The sequence below is a fragment of the Salvelinus namaycush genome, chromosome 8, assembly GCF_016432855.1.
Source record: "Salvelinus namaycush isolate Seneca chromosome 8, SaNama_1.0, whole genome shotgun sequence".
Lineage (NCBI taxonomy): Eukaryota > Metazoa > Chordata > Actinopteri > Salmoniformes > Salmonidae > Salvelinus > Salvelinus namaycush.
In genome coordinates, this window is record NC_052314.1 from 32,982,912 (window position 1) to 33,001,026 (window position 18,115).

The 18,115-nt window shown below is 43.3% G+C and overlaps 1 protein-coding gene across 1 annotated transcript in view; it reads left to right on the plus strand.

The window, feature by feature from the left end:
* The window catches only part of LOC120051885 (receptor-type tyrosine-protein phosphatase F), a 224,189-nt gene that overhangs the window by 168,213 nt on the left and 37,861 nt on the right, over positions 1 to 18,115 (plus strand). The window contains exons 17-20 of the mRNA XM_038998772.1: positions 1,436 to 1,692; positions 8,624 to 8,705; positions 10,388 to 10,594; positions 16,767 to 16,924. Of these exons, the coding sequence (XP_038854700.1) occupies positions 1,436 to 1,692; positions 8,624 to 8,705; positions 10,388 to 10,594; positions 16,767 to 16,924 (704 nt within the window). The remainder of the gene's footprint in view (positions 1 to 1,435; positions 1,693 to 8,623; positions 8,706 to 10,387; positions 10,595 to 16,766; positions 16,925 to 18,115) is intronic.

The window sequence follows — 18,115 nt, forward strand, 5'->3', positions numbered from 1 at the left end:
TGAGTTCTGTTATACTCACAGACATCATTCAAACAGTTTAAGAAACTTCAGAGTGTTTTCTATCCAAATCTACTAATAATATGCATATCCTAGCATCTGGGCCTGAGTAGCAGGCAGTTTACTCTGGGCGCGCTTTTCATCCGGACGTGAAAATACTGCCCCCTACCCAAGAGAGGTTAAAAATACATTTTTGGAGTGGTTGAAAAACAAGTTTTAATTAATGACTCCAACCTAAGTGTATGTAAACTTCCGACTTCAACTACATATATATATATATATATATATATATATATATATATATATATATATATATATATATATATATTTATATTTATATTTATATATATATATATATATATATATATATATATATATATATATTCAGTCAATAAAAAAACAAATGCCATTTAAGATTAATGTATTAAAACTCTAATATCAACTGGTTATATTATATCGTGGAACATACTCTTCAAAAAGGGAGTAACCTCAGCCGTATGGCGCTTGCTTGTAGAAGCCTATGGCTGTGCAATGGCATAGCATTGTTTTGTACATTTAGCAGACGAGATGCACTTATTTCCCGAGCACTTATCACAGTCAAGACACCTATTTTATAATAAAATATAACAGAATAGTGCGAAGTGATTCGCATCTTACGTCCGCAACAGTTATTCTTAAAGAGTGATCATTTGAAACAAGGCTCGATTCGGTAAGTTGAATGGCACATTTTTCAGGTTCCAAATCAAAATCTGTGTTCTTTTCAATATAGTTTATTATGCCTGAGGGGAGGACGGCTCACAATAATGGCTGAAACAGAACGAATGCAATGGCATTAAACCATGTGTTTGATGTGTTTGATACCATTCCACTGATTCAGGTCCAGCCATTACCACAAGCCTGTCCTCCCCAATTAAGGTGCCACCAACCTCCTGTGACATGTACAAATGGAACACTAGGGTCAAAGCAAATGAACATTGTCTTCAAGACAACATTTTGACCAAATAGTTTTACAGTATTTGAAAAAAGAAGAAGAAGAAGTTTTGATGTCAGTTCATGTACTTGAGTACACGATTTACTCATGCTAATCCCTAACCCACGTGAGCGGGGACCCAAAGAAAATGAACTGTTGGTATTGAATCAAATATAAAATATATTTAGGTTTTTTAAACACTTTTTTGGTTACTACATGATTCCATATGTGTTATTTCATAGTTTTGATGTCTTCACTATTATTCTACAATGTAGAAAACAGTCAAATAAAGACAAACCCCGGAATAAGTAGCGGTGTACAAACATTTGACCGGTACTGTATGTGTGTTTGTGTACGTGTGTGTGTTTGTGTACGTGTGTATATATATATATATATATATATATATATATATATATATATATATATATATATATTTAACTAAGCACTCCTCCCCGTGTCTCTATCTAGATACTGTATAACCAGCAGAGTGTGGAGGTGCAGGGGAACCTGAAGAGGAAGCTGATCACGAGGCTGCAGCCAGACACAGACTACAGCTTTGTGTTGATGTCTAGAGGGAACAGTGCTGGGGGTCTACAGCAGCAGGTCTCCATCAGAACCGCCCCGGACCTGCTCAAGACCAAACCCATCCAATACCAACACGACCCAGAGGAGGGGGGCAAGCTCACCATCACCCTACCCAAAGTCCCCACCACCGCCCCTGTCAGGTCTGTCCCGTAAACACTGTGGCTGTTACTGTCACTATCACCATCACCCTCACTGCTAAAACTAGGGCTATAACCAACTTCCGTCCTGTTCAGTGCTGGTGTGTCTGCATTGTGGCATGGTTATAAATCTGTTACTCCTGTTGTGTCACTATACCTCTAACTGGGGACCTGGGGGCGATTGTTCCTAAGTCAGGGATCTCTATCTGAGCCCACTGTATACAAGATGGCTATCTAAATCCCTATACCTATTAGTAATATGTATTATTGCCACTACTTGTATTATCCACCGCATCCTGTGCTTACTATAGTTGTACGCAACAAGTCAACATGAATCCTCCAACATCAAATGTCCCAACTATGTCCTTAAGAAGATAGGGGCGGCAGGTAGCCTAGTGGTTAGAGCGTTGGACTAGTAACCAAAAGGTTGCAAGAATCCCCGAGCTGACAAGGTAAAAATCTGTCGTTCTGCCCCTGAACAAGGCAGTTAACCCACTGTTCCTAGGCCGTGTGGTGGTTCATTTCTTTACTATCAAATGAGGAGAGACAAACTTATCACACAAGTCAGAGTTATACATAAACTAAATCTTTAAATAGTGAGAGCTTTGCAATAGCAATGGCTGGTCAACCCATCACCATCTCTGATGATCCGTTGAGAGCGGCGAGACAAAAGTACAAAGATCTTTTCTAGCCAAGATACACCCATTTCAACCTACATGACGAACAACAGATATATAGAATGGGTCACAAGGTTAAGATTTGTATGAAAGATACCTATAATACATAGCAGACAGTATCTGCTGTGTCAACAGTTTTCGTTTTATAGACCAGTGTCAGTCCCTCCGACTCCAAGCTGGAACCATCTCTCCCTGGTACGGTATAGAACAGAAACATTAACTCATGCTCTGGAATGGTCTTTAGGTTTTATCACCCAAAAGGCATCGTAAATCTCCTGTCAGTGTTATCTCCCAGAGGCCCATCCTCAGTAGAACACACACACACACACACACACAATAGTTAACAATACTCTATTCTGTTGAAATAAAACAACCATTTGATGCAATTAAAGTATTATAACATAATCTTGCAATTTTGCCACCATAGCCGTCATTGAAAATAAGAATTTGTTCTTAACTGACTTGCCTAGTTAAAAACAGGTTAAAAAAAAAAGAACAGGAGAGGATAGAGAATGAGAATGGTTAGAGGATAAAGAATGAGTTGTCAAGTGTTGCAACTGTATGTTGTCTGGGTGCTACTTCATCTGTTCATCTATTTGGCTGGAGGCCAGAGCTATACTGTTAAAAGTAACACCCAGCACTTAAAGGAGCTGAGAGATGATTTGGACAGAGAGAAGATGACGCACAAGAGAGGCTAAAGAGGCTGAGCTCGCTGTAATTTAGGTCCAGAAGGCCTTCCTCACCAGACACACAGAAAAAAAACATGGCTTTCCATGCTAATGCTAAATCAATAGCCTCAGATGAGCACGAGGACGGTGAAAGATTTATGGAGGATGAGGATCTGCACGCACGCACGCATACACACAAGCTGTGTCCTCCAGGGCCGCCTGGTTGGAGAACAACTCCAGTGCCTTTATATACGTCCCGCTATTCTACACACCAACATGAATAAATACTATAGTATTCTACACTACGGCATAAATACTATAGTGTTTTTGTATTGTAGTGTTTTTGCAGACTTTACTGTAGTATTTACTGTAGTTTTTTTTGCAGACTTCACTGTAGTATTAACTATAGTGTTTTTGACTACATTAATGCAGTATTTACTATAGTGTTTCTTCTTCAAGAAACCTACTGGAGAAATACTAAGATCACATTTTCAATAACCGGTCAGTCTGAACAGATAGTTCAAAGTTTATGCTATTTTCTATAACCTGTAGGGAACACAATATACTGTATGTTCTATACCTGGCATTTAGGTGTATCACTTATGGGTGGCACAAATTGCGATATGGGGAATGGAATGGGCAGGGTATATGCATATTGAATACTGTAGAATTTACTAGTTAAAAGTGTGGTGTTTTTGCAGACTTTACTGTAGTACTGTCCTACAGTGTTTTTTTGTGAATAATACTGTAGTATTCACTATAATATTCTACAGGATACTACAACATTCTATAGTAAGTACTACACATGATCGAGGGATAATACAGTGTGTAATATTTGTATTCTACAGTATATTACATTTGACTACTTAATTCTATAGGAAGTACTGTAGTTTTCTATAGTCAACTGTAGTATTTTTTTGTGTGAGCAGTTCATAACCGCCTTGGTATTTTCACATTTATTTTCAGTGGTAGAGCAGTAGAGAGAGCACTATTAGGGATGAATCTGGCTTTGTCCCAGGCCAGCCTGCTGTCCTGCAATCATTACTAGTAAAAACCTTAAAAAATAGGCTCTATCTAAAAAATCTGTGCTAGTAAGACACATATTTAAAACTGACGCTATAGGAGAGGGCTGCCGTTTTATCGGCTCTTAACCAACCATGCTATTTTGTTAGTTTTTTTGCGTTGTTCATAACATGTTTTGTACATATTGTTGCTGCTACCGTCTCTTATGACCGAAAAGAGCTTCTGGACATCAAAACTGGGATTACTCACCTCAAATTGGACGAAGAGTTCTTCTTCAATGAGTCGGACAGGAGGGATATACTACTACAGACACCCGACCAAGCCCAGATCCCCGTGATTCGCTGGAAAAGGAAACGGAGGTTTCGCAGAAAGAGATCAGGGTGCCTTGTGAGGATCAGGCGACCAGTGGCTAATCTGCACTTGCCTTCCATCCTGCTAGCTAACGTTCAATCGCTGGAAAATAAATGGGAAGAATTGAAAGCACGCATATTCTACCAACAGGACATTAAAAACTGTAATATCTTATGTTTCAACGAGTCATGGCTGAACGACGGCATTAAGAACATACAGCTGGCGGGTTATACACTCTATCGGCAGGACAGAACAGCAGCCTCTGGTAAGACATGGGGCGGGGGCCTATGCATAATTTGTAAACAATAGCGGGTGCACGATATCTAAGGAAATCTCAAGGTTTTCCTCGCCTGAGGTAGAGTATCTCATGATAAGCTGTAGACCACACAATCGACCTAGAGTTTTCATCTGTATTTTTCATAGCTGTCTACATACCACCACAGACCGATGCTGGCACTAAAACCGCACTCAATGAGCTGTATTCCGACATAAGCAAACAGGAAAACACTCATCCAGAGGTGGCGCTCCTAGTGGCCGGGGACTTTAATGCAGGGAAACTTAAATCAGTTTTACCTCATTTCTATCAGCATGTTAAATGTGCAACCAGAGGGAAAAAAATTCTAGACCACCTTTACTCCACACACAAAGCTCTCCCTCGCCATCCATTTGGCAAATCTGACCATAACTCTATCCTCCTGATTCCTGCTTACAAGCTACATTTAAAGAAAGAAGCACCAGTGATTTGGTCTATAAAAAAGTGGTCAGATAAAGCAGATGCTAAAATACATGACTGTTTTGCTAGCACAGACTGGAATATGTTCCGGGATTCATCCGATGGCACACCACATCAGTCACTGGCTTTATCAATAAGTGCATCAAAGACGTCATCCCCACAGTGACTATACGTACATACCCCAACCAGAAGCCATGGATTACAGGCAACATTTGCACTGAGCTAAAGGGTAGAGCTGCCGCTTTCAAGGAGAAGGACTCTAACCCGGAAGCTTATAAGAAATCCCGGTATGCCCTCCGCTGAACCATCAAACAGGCAAAGTGTCAATACAGGACTAAGATCGAATCATACTACACCGGCTCCGATGCTCGAAGGACGTGGCAGGGCTTGCAAACTATTACAGAATACAAAGGGATGCACAGCCGAGAGCTGGCCAGTGACACGAGCCTCCCAGACGAGCTAAATCACTTCTATTCCCACTTCGAGGAAAATAACACTGAAACATGAATGAGAGCATTAGCTGTTCCGGACGACTGTGTGATCACGCTCTCCGCAGCCGATGTAAGTAAGACCTTAAAACAGGTCAACATTCACAAGGCCGCTGGGCCAGAAGGATTACCTGGATGTTTACGCCGAGCATGCGCTGACCAACTGGCAAGTGTCTTCACTGACATTTTCAACCTCTCCCTGTCTGTCTGTAATACCAACATGTTTCAAGCAGACCATCATAGTCCCTGTGCCCAAGAACACTAAAGTAACCTGCCTAAATGACAAACGACCCATAACACTCACGTCTGTAGCCATGAAGGGCTTTGAAAAGCTGGTCATGGTTCACATCAACACCATCATCCCAGAAACCCTAGACCCAACCCAATTTGCATACCGCACCAACAGATCCACATATGATGCAATCTCTATTGCTCTCCACACTGCCCTTTCCCACCTGGACAAAAGGAACACCTATGTGAGAATGCTATTCATTGACTACAGCTCAGCGTTCAACACCATAGTGCCCTCAAAGCTCATCACTAAGCTAAGGACCCTGGGACTAAATACCTCCCTATTCAACTGGATCCTGGACTTCCTGACGGGCCGCCCCCAGGTGGTAAGGGTAGGTAACAACACATCCGCCACTCTGATCCTCAACACGTGGGCCCCGCAAGGGTGCGTGTTCAGTCCCCTCCTGTACTCCTTGTTCATTCATGACTGCAAGGCCAGGCACGACTCCAACACCATCATTAAGTTTGCAGATGGCACAACATGGTAGGCCTGATCACCGACAACGATGAGACAGCCTATAGGGAGGACGTCAGAGACCTGACCGTGTGGTGCAAGGACAACAACCTCTCCCTCAACGTGATCAAGAAAAAGGAGATGATTGTGGACTACAGGAAAAGGAGGACCGAACATGCCCCCATTCTCATCGATGGGGCTTTAGTGGAGCAGGTTGAGAGCTTCAAGTACCTTGGCTTCCACATCACCAACACACTAACATGGTGCAAGCACACCAAGACAGTCGTGAAGGGGGCACAACTAAACCTATTCCCCCTCAGGAGACTGAAAAGACTTGGCATTGGTCCTCAGATCCTCAAAAGGTTCTACAGCTGCACCATAGAGAGCATCCTGACTGGTTGCATCAGTGCCTGGTATGGCAACTGCTCGGCCTCCGACCACAAGGCAATACAGAGGGTAGTGCGTACGGTAGTGCGTACGGCCCAGTACATCACCGGGGCCAAGCTTCCTGCCATCCTGGACCTCTATACCAGGCAGTGTCAGAGGAAGGCCCTAAAAATTGTCAAAGACTCTAGCCACCCTAGTCATAGACTGTTCTCTCTGCTACCACATGGCAATCGGTACCGGAGCGCCTAGTCTAGGTCCAAGAGGCTTCTAAACATACCCCCCCCCCAAGCCATAAGACTTGTTAACAGCTAATCAAAAGGCTACCCAGACTATTTGCATTACTATCTTCTATGCTGCTGCTACTCTCTTTTTTTTATCTATGCATAGTCACTTTAATATCCCTACCTACATGTACATATTACCTCAATTACCATGAAACTGGTGCCCCCGCACATTGACTCTGTACCGGTACCCTCTGTCTATAGCCCCGCTATTGTTATTTACTGCTGCTCTTTAATTATTTGTTATTCTTATCTCTTACTTTTTTGGGGGGGTATTTTCTTAAAACTGTGTTGTTGGTTAAGGGCTTGTGAGTAAGCATTTCACTGTAAGGTCTACACCTGTTGTATTCGGCACATGTGACAAATACAATTGGATTGGATTGATTGGATTTACTGTAGCTCTATGCTACTCTCCCATTAGAGCAGAAAGCAATTTCTTCAAGAGTTCACTTCAAATGTTAACTCATAAAAAAAGCAGGGGCCCAATGCAGAACCTGCAATTTCAGAAAAGGTACCTTTTTACCCCTACTACTCAGGCAGACTTGTGAATTACTTGGACTCAAGTGTTTGTTTCTAAAAAAGAAACTGTGAACATCTAAGCCGTAATAAGCAGCGCCAGCATGAGTGGTAAAAAAACACACACAAAAACGAATTTAGCAATACAATCAGTATCTTAATGCCCTGGCCAGACCTTTTCATCACACTCTGGATTAGAGCCAGACACACACACACACACACACACACACACACACACACACACACACACACACACACACACACACACACACACACACACACACACACACACACACACACACACACACACACACACACACACACACACACAAGAGCCAGAGTAAACATCAGAGCCAAAGCCAAACTTATCCTAGTATTCCTCTGGTGACAGAAGTAACTACATAGGTTTAACAGGGTAAAGATGTTGACGCATAAGAGGGGGGATGTGTGTGCATAGCATACTTGTGTTTGTCCATCAGGGGATTCATTGTTTGGTATGAGAGACTACATATCTATGTTTGAGTATGGATGGATTGAGGCCTTAGCAGAGCCTGAATGTTATGACAATACAGATATCTGAGATATGCTCAGGCTTACCCAAAGGGACAGCGTGTTACACTCACATGCATGCACCCATGCACGCACACACACTAATGGTCACTCCATCGCACACACACATTGGTTTTACTATCCAAGTGGGGACCAAAACATCTATTCTCATTCTAAATCTTATTTTCCCTAAACCTAACCTTAACCAAGCCCTAACCTTAACCCCTAACCCCTAGCCCCTAGCCCCTAGCTCCTCAGCCTAATTCTAACCCTAATTGTAATCCTAACCCTAAACATAACACCTAAACCTAAAATAGCATTTTTCTTTTGGGGGACCGGTTGAAATGTCCCCACTATTCAAATGTTCCTTGTTTTACAATCCGATGTAAGGACTTTTGGAACCCAAAAGGATAGTAAAGTTAGACCACACGCACACACACATACACACACACACATACACACACACACACACACACACCCTGGTCGTGCTCAACCTGCCTGTCTCTCTCTCTACAGATATTACTACATAGTGGTGGTTCCTGTCACACCAGCCACACTACGCAGGTGGGAGAACCCTGAAGATATGGACTTGGATGAGGTGAGTGCGTGTGTGTGTGTGCGTGTGTTAACAGCACCTTCTCTGGGCGCAGACCAAAAAAATCTCTTTCTTCCATAGCACCAAGCCCATTAAATATGAAGCATCTTTAAATCTCCTCATATATTTTGTCTCTAACCCCCCCCCCAAAAAAGAACAAGACGATATCGGCAGATCATGCTGTGAATTGCTGATTACAGAATTCTCAGCTTTCACTACACGTGTAAATTGCCCTTTTTGCCCTTAACAGTTTGTCTTTGCTGTGCAAGATGGTGATTTCCATTTTAAAAAATAAGCTTTTTATTTTTCATTTCAAGTTTTGCTTCTCCTGAGTGTTTGAGGCACTTAAAACACTCCTAAATAGCTGCTCTTAGCATTTCTGTTGCTTTGTTTTATTAATGTGGACCTTTTGGGCTTCAAAATCTTTCTTGTGAGTTTGCTTTCTCTCAATCTACTGTCGTCTGCAGAAAAAGTGCAGCCTCTTGAATATCAAAGAAAACCATAGAGCGCGTTAAATAAATATGCCTGCATCCAAAGCATCTTTGAGACAGCAAGATCTGCTTTCTCATTGTCAAAGCCTTTTCTTTCTCTGCAATCTAAATCATTGCTATTGCTGCAGTTTTATAGACTAGAGAAACTGTATTTTCTGCATGAAATGGGTTGGTTAAAGTTGTATTGAAGAGCGGAGAAGAGGAACAAGGTTATAGGGGTGGTTCACATAAAAATGTAATGTTGACTTTCTAGGAACCAGTAGAACTGTAGAATACTTCAGACATTCTCTTTGAATACTGTTTGTCTGGTTATTGTACTACCTTGACCGATAAGTGCTTGCAATGCGGTAGACCCTGCTAGAGTTGAGATAGAAGCAGACCAACAGATATAGACAGATAGACAGAGTAAGATGCTCACTGAAGAGGTAGGGGGAGAAGAAATTAGTCAAACAATCTACAAAGACACACATCTACCTACCCCCTCTTTCCATCAGAGGGAGTGAATGAATGATACCTTATACACACAGACAGGAACACACACACACACACACATACACACACACACACACACACACACACACACACACACACACACACACACACACACACACACACACACACACACACACACACACACACACACACACACACACACACACACACACACACACAGGGACACACACACACACACACACACACACACAGGGACACACTCCTGAGACTGTCTAATAAAGCTATGACCTCTCACCACAGCTGTAGGTCAGAAAGAGGTGCGAGTGGCGAGAGAGACAAGAGAGGAGCAGCCCACTGTGGACAAGTGTGAAACCTCGCTGCAGGACCAAGATGTTATAAAACTTGAATTACTCTATGCATCATTTGCAGTATAAGATTTTAACCCACCTGTTAGCACAATTCATTGTAGCCTATGGGCGCAGTTTATGAACAAATATTTATTTGATGTGAACAGTATGTGTGTTCTATATTACTGACTATGTAGTTTCTACACAATAAAAACAAAACCCCAAACTGGACAGATAGACAATAAAGTTAAGTGCCTTGCTCAAAGCCACAATGGTAGGAGATTGTGTATCTTTGAGCCTTCGCTCCAATTGGCACACTATTTCCCACATAGTGCACATACAGAATGGCGCTGTTTGTGATGCAGATAAGTATTTCTCTCTGATGTCATGTCAGCTCCTGGAGGCTAGTTCTGACCAGAGCCTGAAGAGGAGACAGACCCAAGAGTTCCTCAGACCCTACATCGCTGCCAAGATGGACGCTCTGCCAGACACCTTCCCTCTAGGAGACGAGAAGCAGTACAACGGCTTCTACAACAAGCCTCTACCGGGCCAGCAGCAGTACCTCTGTTTCGTCCTGGCTGCCCTCAAAGACCACGGATCTGTAAGTGAAACAACCACTTCTCCCTATCCATAGATACTGTAGTCCTGTCACATAACACAACTTCCATACAGTATTACCATCCCCGAGATACATGTACATCCAATGTAGAATCAAACTTAAAAGACTAGCACTGTTAATACAACAGTAAGGATATGTCATATACTGTAAATGCACCTTGAGTCTACCATGCATATTCTACACAGTGCAGCCTGCCAATTATTATATTTTAGTACAATCTTTTTTTTGTGTGTGTGATATTCCTCTCGTCTCTCAGTGACATAGCTATGTAACAGATGAGCCAAGACTTACGCTGGTGTCGCCATGCCACAAGCTGCACGAAGCAGCAGCACTGTATGACTCACGTCTGTGTAGTGAGTCATGGTTACGTGTGCTGCACGTGTCACAGGGAAACTGTGAACCCATGTCGTCAGAGTTCACTCAGTGTGATCGTAATTGGTTTCCTCTTTAGAAGATGCACTCGCTGGTGTCCTTGGTCTTCACTGCAGGAGTTCAGAGAGCTCCTCAGCCTCAAAACATGTCTCCCCTATCTATTTACTGTACATACAGTGCACTTGGAAAGTATTCAGACCCCTTGACTTTTTCCACGTTTTGTTACATTCCAGACTTATTCTAAAAATGGATTTAATTGTTGTTTTTTTCTCATCAATCTACACACAATATCCCATAATGACAAAGCAAAAAAACTTTTTTTTGAAATGTTTGCAAAAAAATAAAATTATGAAATATCACCTACAGAAGTATTCAGACCCTTTACTCAGTACTTTGTTGAAGCACCGTTGGCAGTGTTTACAGCCTCGAGTCTTCTTGAGTATGACTCTTCAAGCTTGGCTCACCTGTATTTGGGGAGTTTCTCCCATTTTTCTCTGCAGATCCTCTCAAGCTCTGTCAGATTGACAGTGTCGCTGCACAGCTGCCTTTCCAAATCATGTCCAATCAATTGAATTTACCACAGGTGGACTCCAATTAAGTTGTAGGAACAGGTCCATGGAAACAGGATGCACCTGAGCCCAATTTCGAGTCTCGTAGCAAAGGGTCTGAATACTTATGTCAATAAGGTATTTGTTTTTTAATGTATATGCAAAAATGTCTAAAAACCTGTTTTCGCTTTGTCATTATGGGGTATTGTGTGTAGATTGATGAGGAACAAAAATGTATGCAATCAATTTTCGAATAAGAGTATAAAGTAACAAAATGTGGAAAACGTCAAGGGTTCCGAATACTTTCTGAATGCACTGTATACTGCATGAGGAAATAATGGCATGGTTGATAAAAATAAAAAACATTAATTGATTTTACAACCATTGGACCACCAACTCTCGACAGTGCCAGCCCATTGCTATGTCTTTCTTCATCTTCTGGTTAGCAATACATTGTGGAGAGAAAGTGGAGTTGTGTATTGTGTTTTTGTTAAGCTAGAACACAGTTATTTCTCTTTAGCAGAGTGACAGACAGACACATAACAGATCTGTGACCCAGTAAAGTGAATTATTATTGAATCTAAGTCATGCCTGGCCAGAAAAAAATAGCAGGCTAATCACATTCATGGGAAAACAGGGAAGTGAGCTCAGCTTTATAGTTATGGCAGGGTTGATGGCAGGATGGAGGAAGGAGGAGGAGAGAGGAGGAGGAGGGAGGCGGGAGACTGGAGCAAAAGGGCACTGCAGCTTTATGTGGCTCCCTTGGCTGGTAAATATGCCTGGAAGTGTGAAATTGGATAAAAGAAACAAGCCATATAAACAGTGTGATCACTTACAGCAGGGAAGAGAGGGAGATATGGAGAGAGGGAGGAGAGGAGGGAGCATTAGAGAGAAAAGGTGTCAGTTTCATCTGAGGGGACTGGAGAGAACCGAATTGGAGTGATGGAGGGGTGAAAAGAGTGAGGGGTACAGAGAGAGAGATAAGTCTGATGGAGGAATGGAGAGTGGTAGAGGGAGCCTTGGGGAAATAATATACAGTACTAAGAGAAGAGGAATGCAGTAAAGGTTTTATGGATGAGATTTTCTTTTTTTATGGGAGATTTTATGGATGAAAAAGAGAGTTGTTTAAATGACACAGAGGGAGGCAGAGAGACAGAGACACAGTGGAAATAGGGAGATGGACAGAGACAAATAGAGGAAGAGACAGATTGAAAGAACGAGAGAGAGACAGGACGAAAGAGAGAGACCGAGACACAGACAGAGAGAGGTCGTAGCCTGGGGATTAAGGGAGGGGGGAGTGGGGGGTCCTGGAGCTCTGCCCTCACCTCAGACACACCCAGAGGGGACCGTTGTCAATATGTTCAATAATCATCTTAGTGTTTAATGTTGCACTGATCTCCACTCATTGCCAATGACTTTTTAGGACCTATCTGCAAAATTATGATTCTGAGATAAATGGCTTCAAAGTTCCAACCCCTCAATTATTGAATCTAAGAATTTATCAACAAGAACTGGGGTATTTAGAGTACTTTATACCGCAGAGTTGGTGAATACTCGTTTCTGATTGGCCAGAAGGGCATTCTAAAATAGCGATCATGACGCAATAAGCGCCTACACACACAGACCATACTTGCTACAGAGTTACATAAAGCTCAACCAACAACCGCACAAACCGAAATTGGAGACATTCTAAACACAGATCCAAAGAGGAAAAACTTAGCTAGCTAGCATTTATTTGTTTTTGCAGAGACATATTTTATTGGAGCATCTGATGACCTAACGTGGTGAGTGATGAACATGAATGTCTTTGGTCCGTACTGATGCAGTCATGACGCAAGTGGTGCTATGTCAATAACAAGGCTGTGTCAATAACTACATTTTGACAAAAATGCAGATAGAAACTTATAGTCCCAAGCTCTTGAAAATGTGTCACTTATTACTTCCAATGTGCTGTCGTGAGAATGATTATTGAGAGACCTCTTAACCTTTTACTGCAGTGGGCTGAATCAGGGTCACACAGAGTGTTTCTTGGTAGTCTTAAACAAATCTACTTTGAAACAAAAGTATACGCATCACACACATTTAGGTGACGACTAAACCAAAAAGCAGACCTGATTCTTCCATTGGAATTTGGTGGTGTTTTAGGTGGTTGAAAGCACAGGGATTGCACGTTGGGAATTCAACAAACCTCTGGCTGTCTTTTTGAGTGGGTGAATATACACACTGTAGGTTGGAATCTCATTGATCCACATCTCAACCAAATATTACCCAAATGCTCATGTTTCAATGATGTGTTGTGCCCAGAGGGAAGCATGATTGTGGGAGAAACAATGGAAAAAATAAGACTATTCGCCCTATGCACTCCTCAGTCTTCTCTCCTTCCCTTCCCTTCCCCGCATCAGCTCTGCTTTTCATTCACTTTATTATCTCTCCAATACACAGCATTCCCATGCTGCATTTGTAAATGTAGAGGCGCTGGCAGTACATTATTCACTCACTCTATGGGCTGCGTTTCTATCAGATAGGGCTTCTCAAATTGATCACTCCCAAAGTTTCCCCCCTCTCTGAGAATATCTAAATGTCCTCTTTTGTTTGGGCTTCCATCCACTGTGTCTAAGAGGCGTGACTGCTGCCATTTTTCAAATAAAGTTTTGTGCTGCACTTTGCCAAAAGTATAAGAATGAGCTAGAGAATAGAGAGACCGAGACAGAAGAGGGAGAGAAGAGGAGCCTGGGAGAGAGAGAATAGAGAGACCGAGACAGAAGAGGGAGAGAAGAGGAGCCTGGGAGAGAGAGAATAGAGAGACCGAGACAGAAGAGGGAGAGAAGAGGAGCCTGGGAGAGAGAGAATAGAGAGACCGAGACAGAAGAGGGAGAGACGAGGAGCCTGGGAGAGAGAGAATAGAGAGACCGAGACAGAAGAGGGAGAGAAGAGGAGCCTGGGAGAGAGAGAATAGAGAGACCGAGACAGAAGAGGGAGAGGCGAGGAGCCTGGGAGAGAGAGAATAGAGAGACCGAGACAGAAGAGGGAGAGACGAGCCTGGAAGAGAGAGAATAGAGAGACCGAGACAGAAGAGGGAGAGAAGAGGAGCCTGGAAGAGAGAGAATAGAGAGACCGAGACAGAAGAGAGAGAGAAGAGGAGCCTGGAAGAGAGAGAATAGAGAGACCGAGACAGAAGAGGGAGAGACGAGGAGCCTGGGAGAGAGAGAATAGAGAGACCGAGACAGAAGAGGGAGAGACGAGGAGCCTGGGAGAGAGATAATAGAGAGACCGAGACCGAAGAGGGAGAGACGAGCCTGGAAGCGATGGAGAGAGAAAGAGGAAGCAGAGAAATGAGCAGAGAAATGAACATGAACAGTTCTCAGAGATGTCAGGCTATTCATGGCTGTTTCTGTCATTGAGTCGATCAAGATCCCAGGTCTTTCTCAGCAGGTATCAGAATATGGGACGCACCATGACCTTTTGACCTTGAACCTTTGTGCAAAGGCTTTTGGCCCATATGAGTCCTTCATTTATGCAGGATATGACTGCAACCATCTGCATCAATATCAGATGCATATTTTCAATATTTCCTTTGAAGACGTCAATTTATGCTGTGGTGAAACATTCAGAAGACTCGACAGTAACTCTTGTTTTGAGTACTCCTCAACTGGGCCTGACAAGTGCTAGCCACATGTAAACCTGGTGGCATGGCCTCAGTGAAAGTTCTTGGGATTTCCACTGCCAGTTATTAAACAATCATTTTAGCAACACGTCTTAGACAGCGAAGGGGTTGCAAATGGGACAGAGAGAGCGGTAAGAGTGAGAGGTAGAGAGACGGGTAGAGAGAGAGAGAGATCTTGATGGAGGATTAGACTCGGTCATTGTGTGTCGTCCCCGCTGTGTCCGGGGAGGGTGACTAGTGCATGGGAGGATGCGCATCAGCGGCCTCTGAGGACAAATCCGATAAAGGTGACAACTTTTATCACGCCCTCTGGAAGCCAGCAGAGAACCCGGGGCCAACCCTGTCTCACTGGCGTCATTACGCTACAGTATATCACAGTCTCACTAATTGACATGGCAGGGTTAGAGGAGGGGAAGAGTAGGAGAAGAGAGAGAACAGAAGAGAATAGAAGAGAGCAACAGAGGCTGAAAATAACTCAGGGTCAGGGGCAGAGAGGAGCGAGGGGAAGGGGACAGACTTAACTACCAGGGAGCAGTTGTGAGTGGGCGATTGCTGATACAGGGGCAGGATCTGGAGTTTGTTTATCTGCTTGCAGCATATGTGTACTACTCCCTGAGTGTATTTAGTAGTAGCTTCATCTGCATCAGGACTTAGGCTACAATAAGCCTATACCTCTCTCCCGGCTTGCGTCTGTGCCACCACAGTAAGCAGGCATATGTAGTGACTGCAGTGCTCTGTGTGTTTCTACGGCAACTGGAATGAACTTCTTTGTCAGCACCAGTTAATGTTTTTATCAGTTAAAAAGGCTATTAAAACCCCATTAAAAAGGGAGTTCTGTCATAAATTTCCAAAGTAGGCAACAACTACTTTCCTCTCTCTTTCTCTCTCTCTGTGTGTGTGTGTGTGTGTGTGTGTGTGTGTGTGTGTGTGTGTGTGTGTGTGTGTGTGTGTGTGTGTGTGTGTGTGTGTGTGTGTGTGTGTGTGTGTGTGTCTACCACAGATCCCCTTTTCATCTTCAAGTTTTTTGCAGAGAGGCTGGGTACAATGGATATGGCTTGGCATGATGCTGGCGTCACATAATAAAGTTAAATGGATCAATTTGCAAGGCGTAATTCGCTTAAAGTAACTGCGCTTGTTGTCACTTTGTGTTCTGGCTGACAGGTTGGGGAAGTTTCACTCTATTAAAGAATGGAGCTAGCTACAAATACACCTCTCTCTCCTTCAACAGATGCCTGGCTGATGTTAGTCTCCATCAGACACAGCGTTAGATACGGGCTAAGGCAGCGCTATAAAGAACTCTGTATAGGGCTAAGGTAGCATCACGTTGAGTAAGCACCGTGTTTCCAGACGCCTAACTGATGTCAGCCACTGACTTTCAATCAGGCACTGGGTTAGACAAGGGATAAGACATAAGAGCATAGAGCTCTAAAGTACTCCAACACACTTGAGACTACACAGGTCTCAAGGTTAATAGAGCAGTGTTCAGCCTCAACCAAATGATAAAGCCTCTCCATTCTGAACAGGGGTTGCTGTGTGGTGTCCTCCTCCTTCTTTCCTCCTGCAGCAGAAGACGTTTGCGGCCAGCCCGTACTCGGACCCCATCACAGTGAAGCTCCACAGCGGTATGGCTCGCCATGCTGAGGACCCAGAGATGCTGTGGGTCATGGGCCCTGTCCTGGCCGTCGTACTCATCATCATCATCGTCATCGCCATCCTGCTCTTCAAGAGGTAAATACACCGCCACGCCAACTATTTCTGATCTGCTAATAGGTGGGAATTGTGGGCTAAAATGTTAGGTAGTGACATGGCATTGGCAGAACAATTGCTGCAATGAATGTGCATCACGGCACTCTAGTGTTTGATGTGGATCGTTTTTCACAAGTGCCCGCAACTGTACATGTATGCTTGTGTTCTCAAAAAAGTGACATTACTGCTAAAGGCAGTTAGGATACAACTGATAACTACAAACTTTGATAGTATGTGAAATTTTGAAAATCGAGTGTGCTTTAAATGCCAGGATGACGTACTCATTTTGGCTTTTAATCTAGTAGAATTCGCTACACAATTGTGAGGAGAATTGTCTCTCCAGACTCACCTGTGTAGAGCAGACAGTGTCAAAAGAGGTGGTTAACTTGCATCGGCATGACAGTTGGCACAAATGCACATATACACTACATGACCAAAAGTATGTGGACACCTGCTCGTCGAACATCTCATTCCAAAATCCTGGGTGTTAATATGGAGTTTGCTGCTATAAAAGCCTCCATTCTTCTGGGAAGGCTTTCCACTAGATGTTGGAACATTGCTGCTGGGACTTGCTTCCACTAGGACGTTAGTGAGGTCGGGCACTGATGTTGGGCGATTAGGCCTGGCTCACGGTCTGCATTCCAATTCAACCCAAAGGTGTTCGATGGGATTGTGGTCAGGGCTCTGAGCAGGCCAGTCAAGTTCTTCCACATCGATCTTGACAAACCATTTCTGTGCATGGGGGCATTGTCATGCGGAAACAGGAAACTGTTGCCACAAAGTTGGAAGCATAGAATCATCTAGTATGATATAGCATTAAGATTTCCATTCACTGGAACTAAGGGGCCCGAACCATGAAAAACAGCATTGCATTGTTGTGCCAAGACGTTTCCACTTCACAATAACAGCACTTACAGTTGACCGGGGCAGTTCTAGCAGGGCAGAAATTTGGCGAACTGACTTCTTGGAACGGTTGCATCTTATGATGGTGCCACATTGAAAGGCTCTGCTCGATTTTATACACCTGTCAGCAACAGCTGTGGCTGAAATAGCCTAATCCCCTAATTTGAAGCGGTGTCCACATACTTTTGTATAGTGTATTTGACCACATCCCAAAATATGCTAATGAGCCCCACCAGTACATTGCCCACACCTATGAATGATGATCGTACT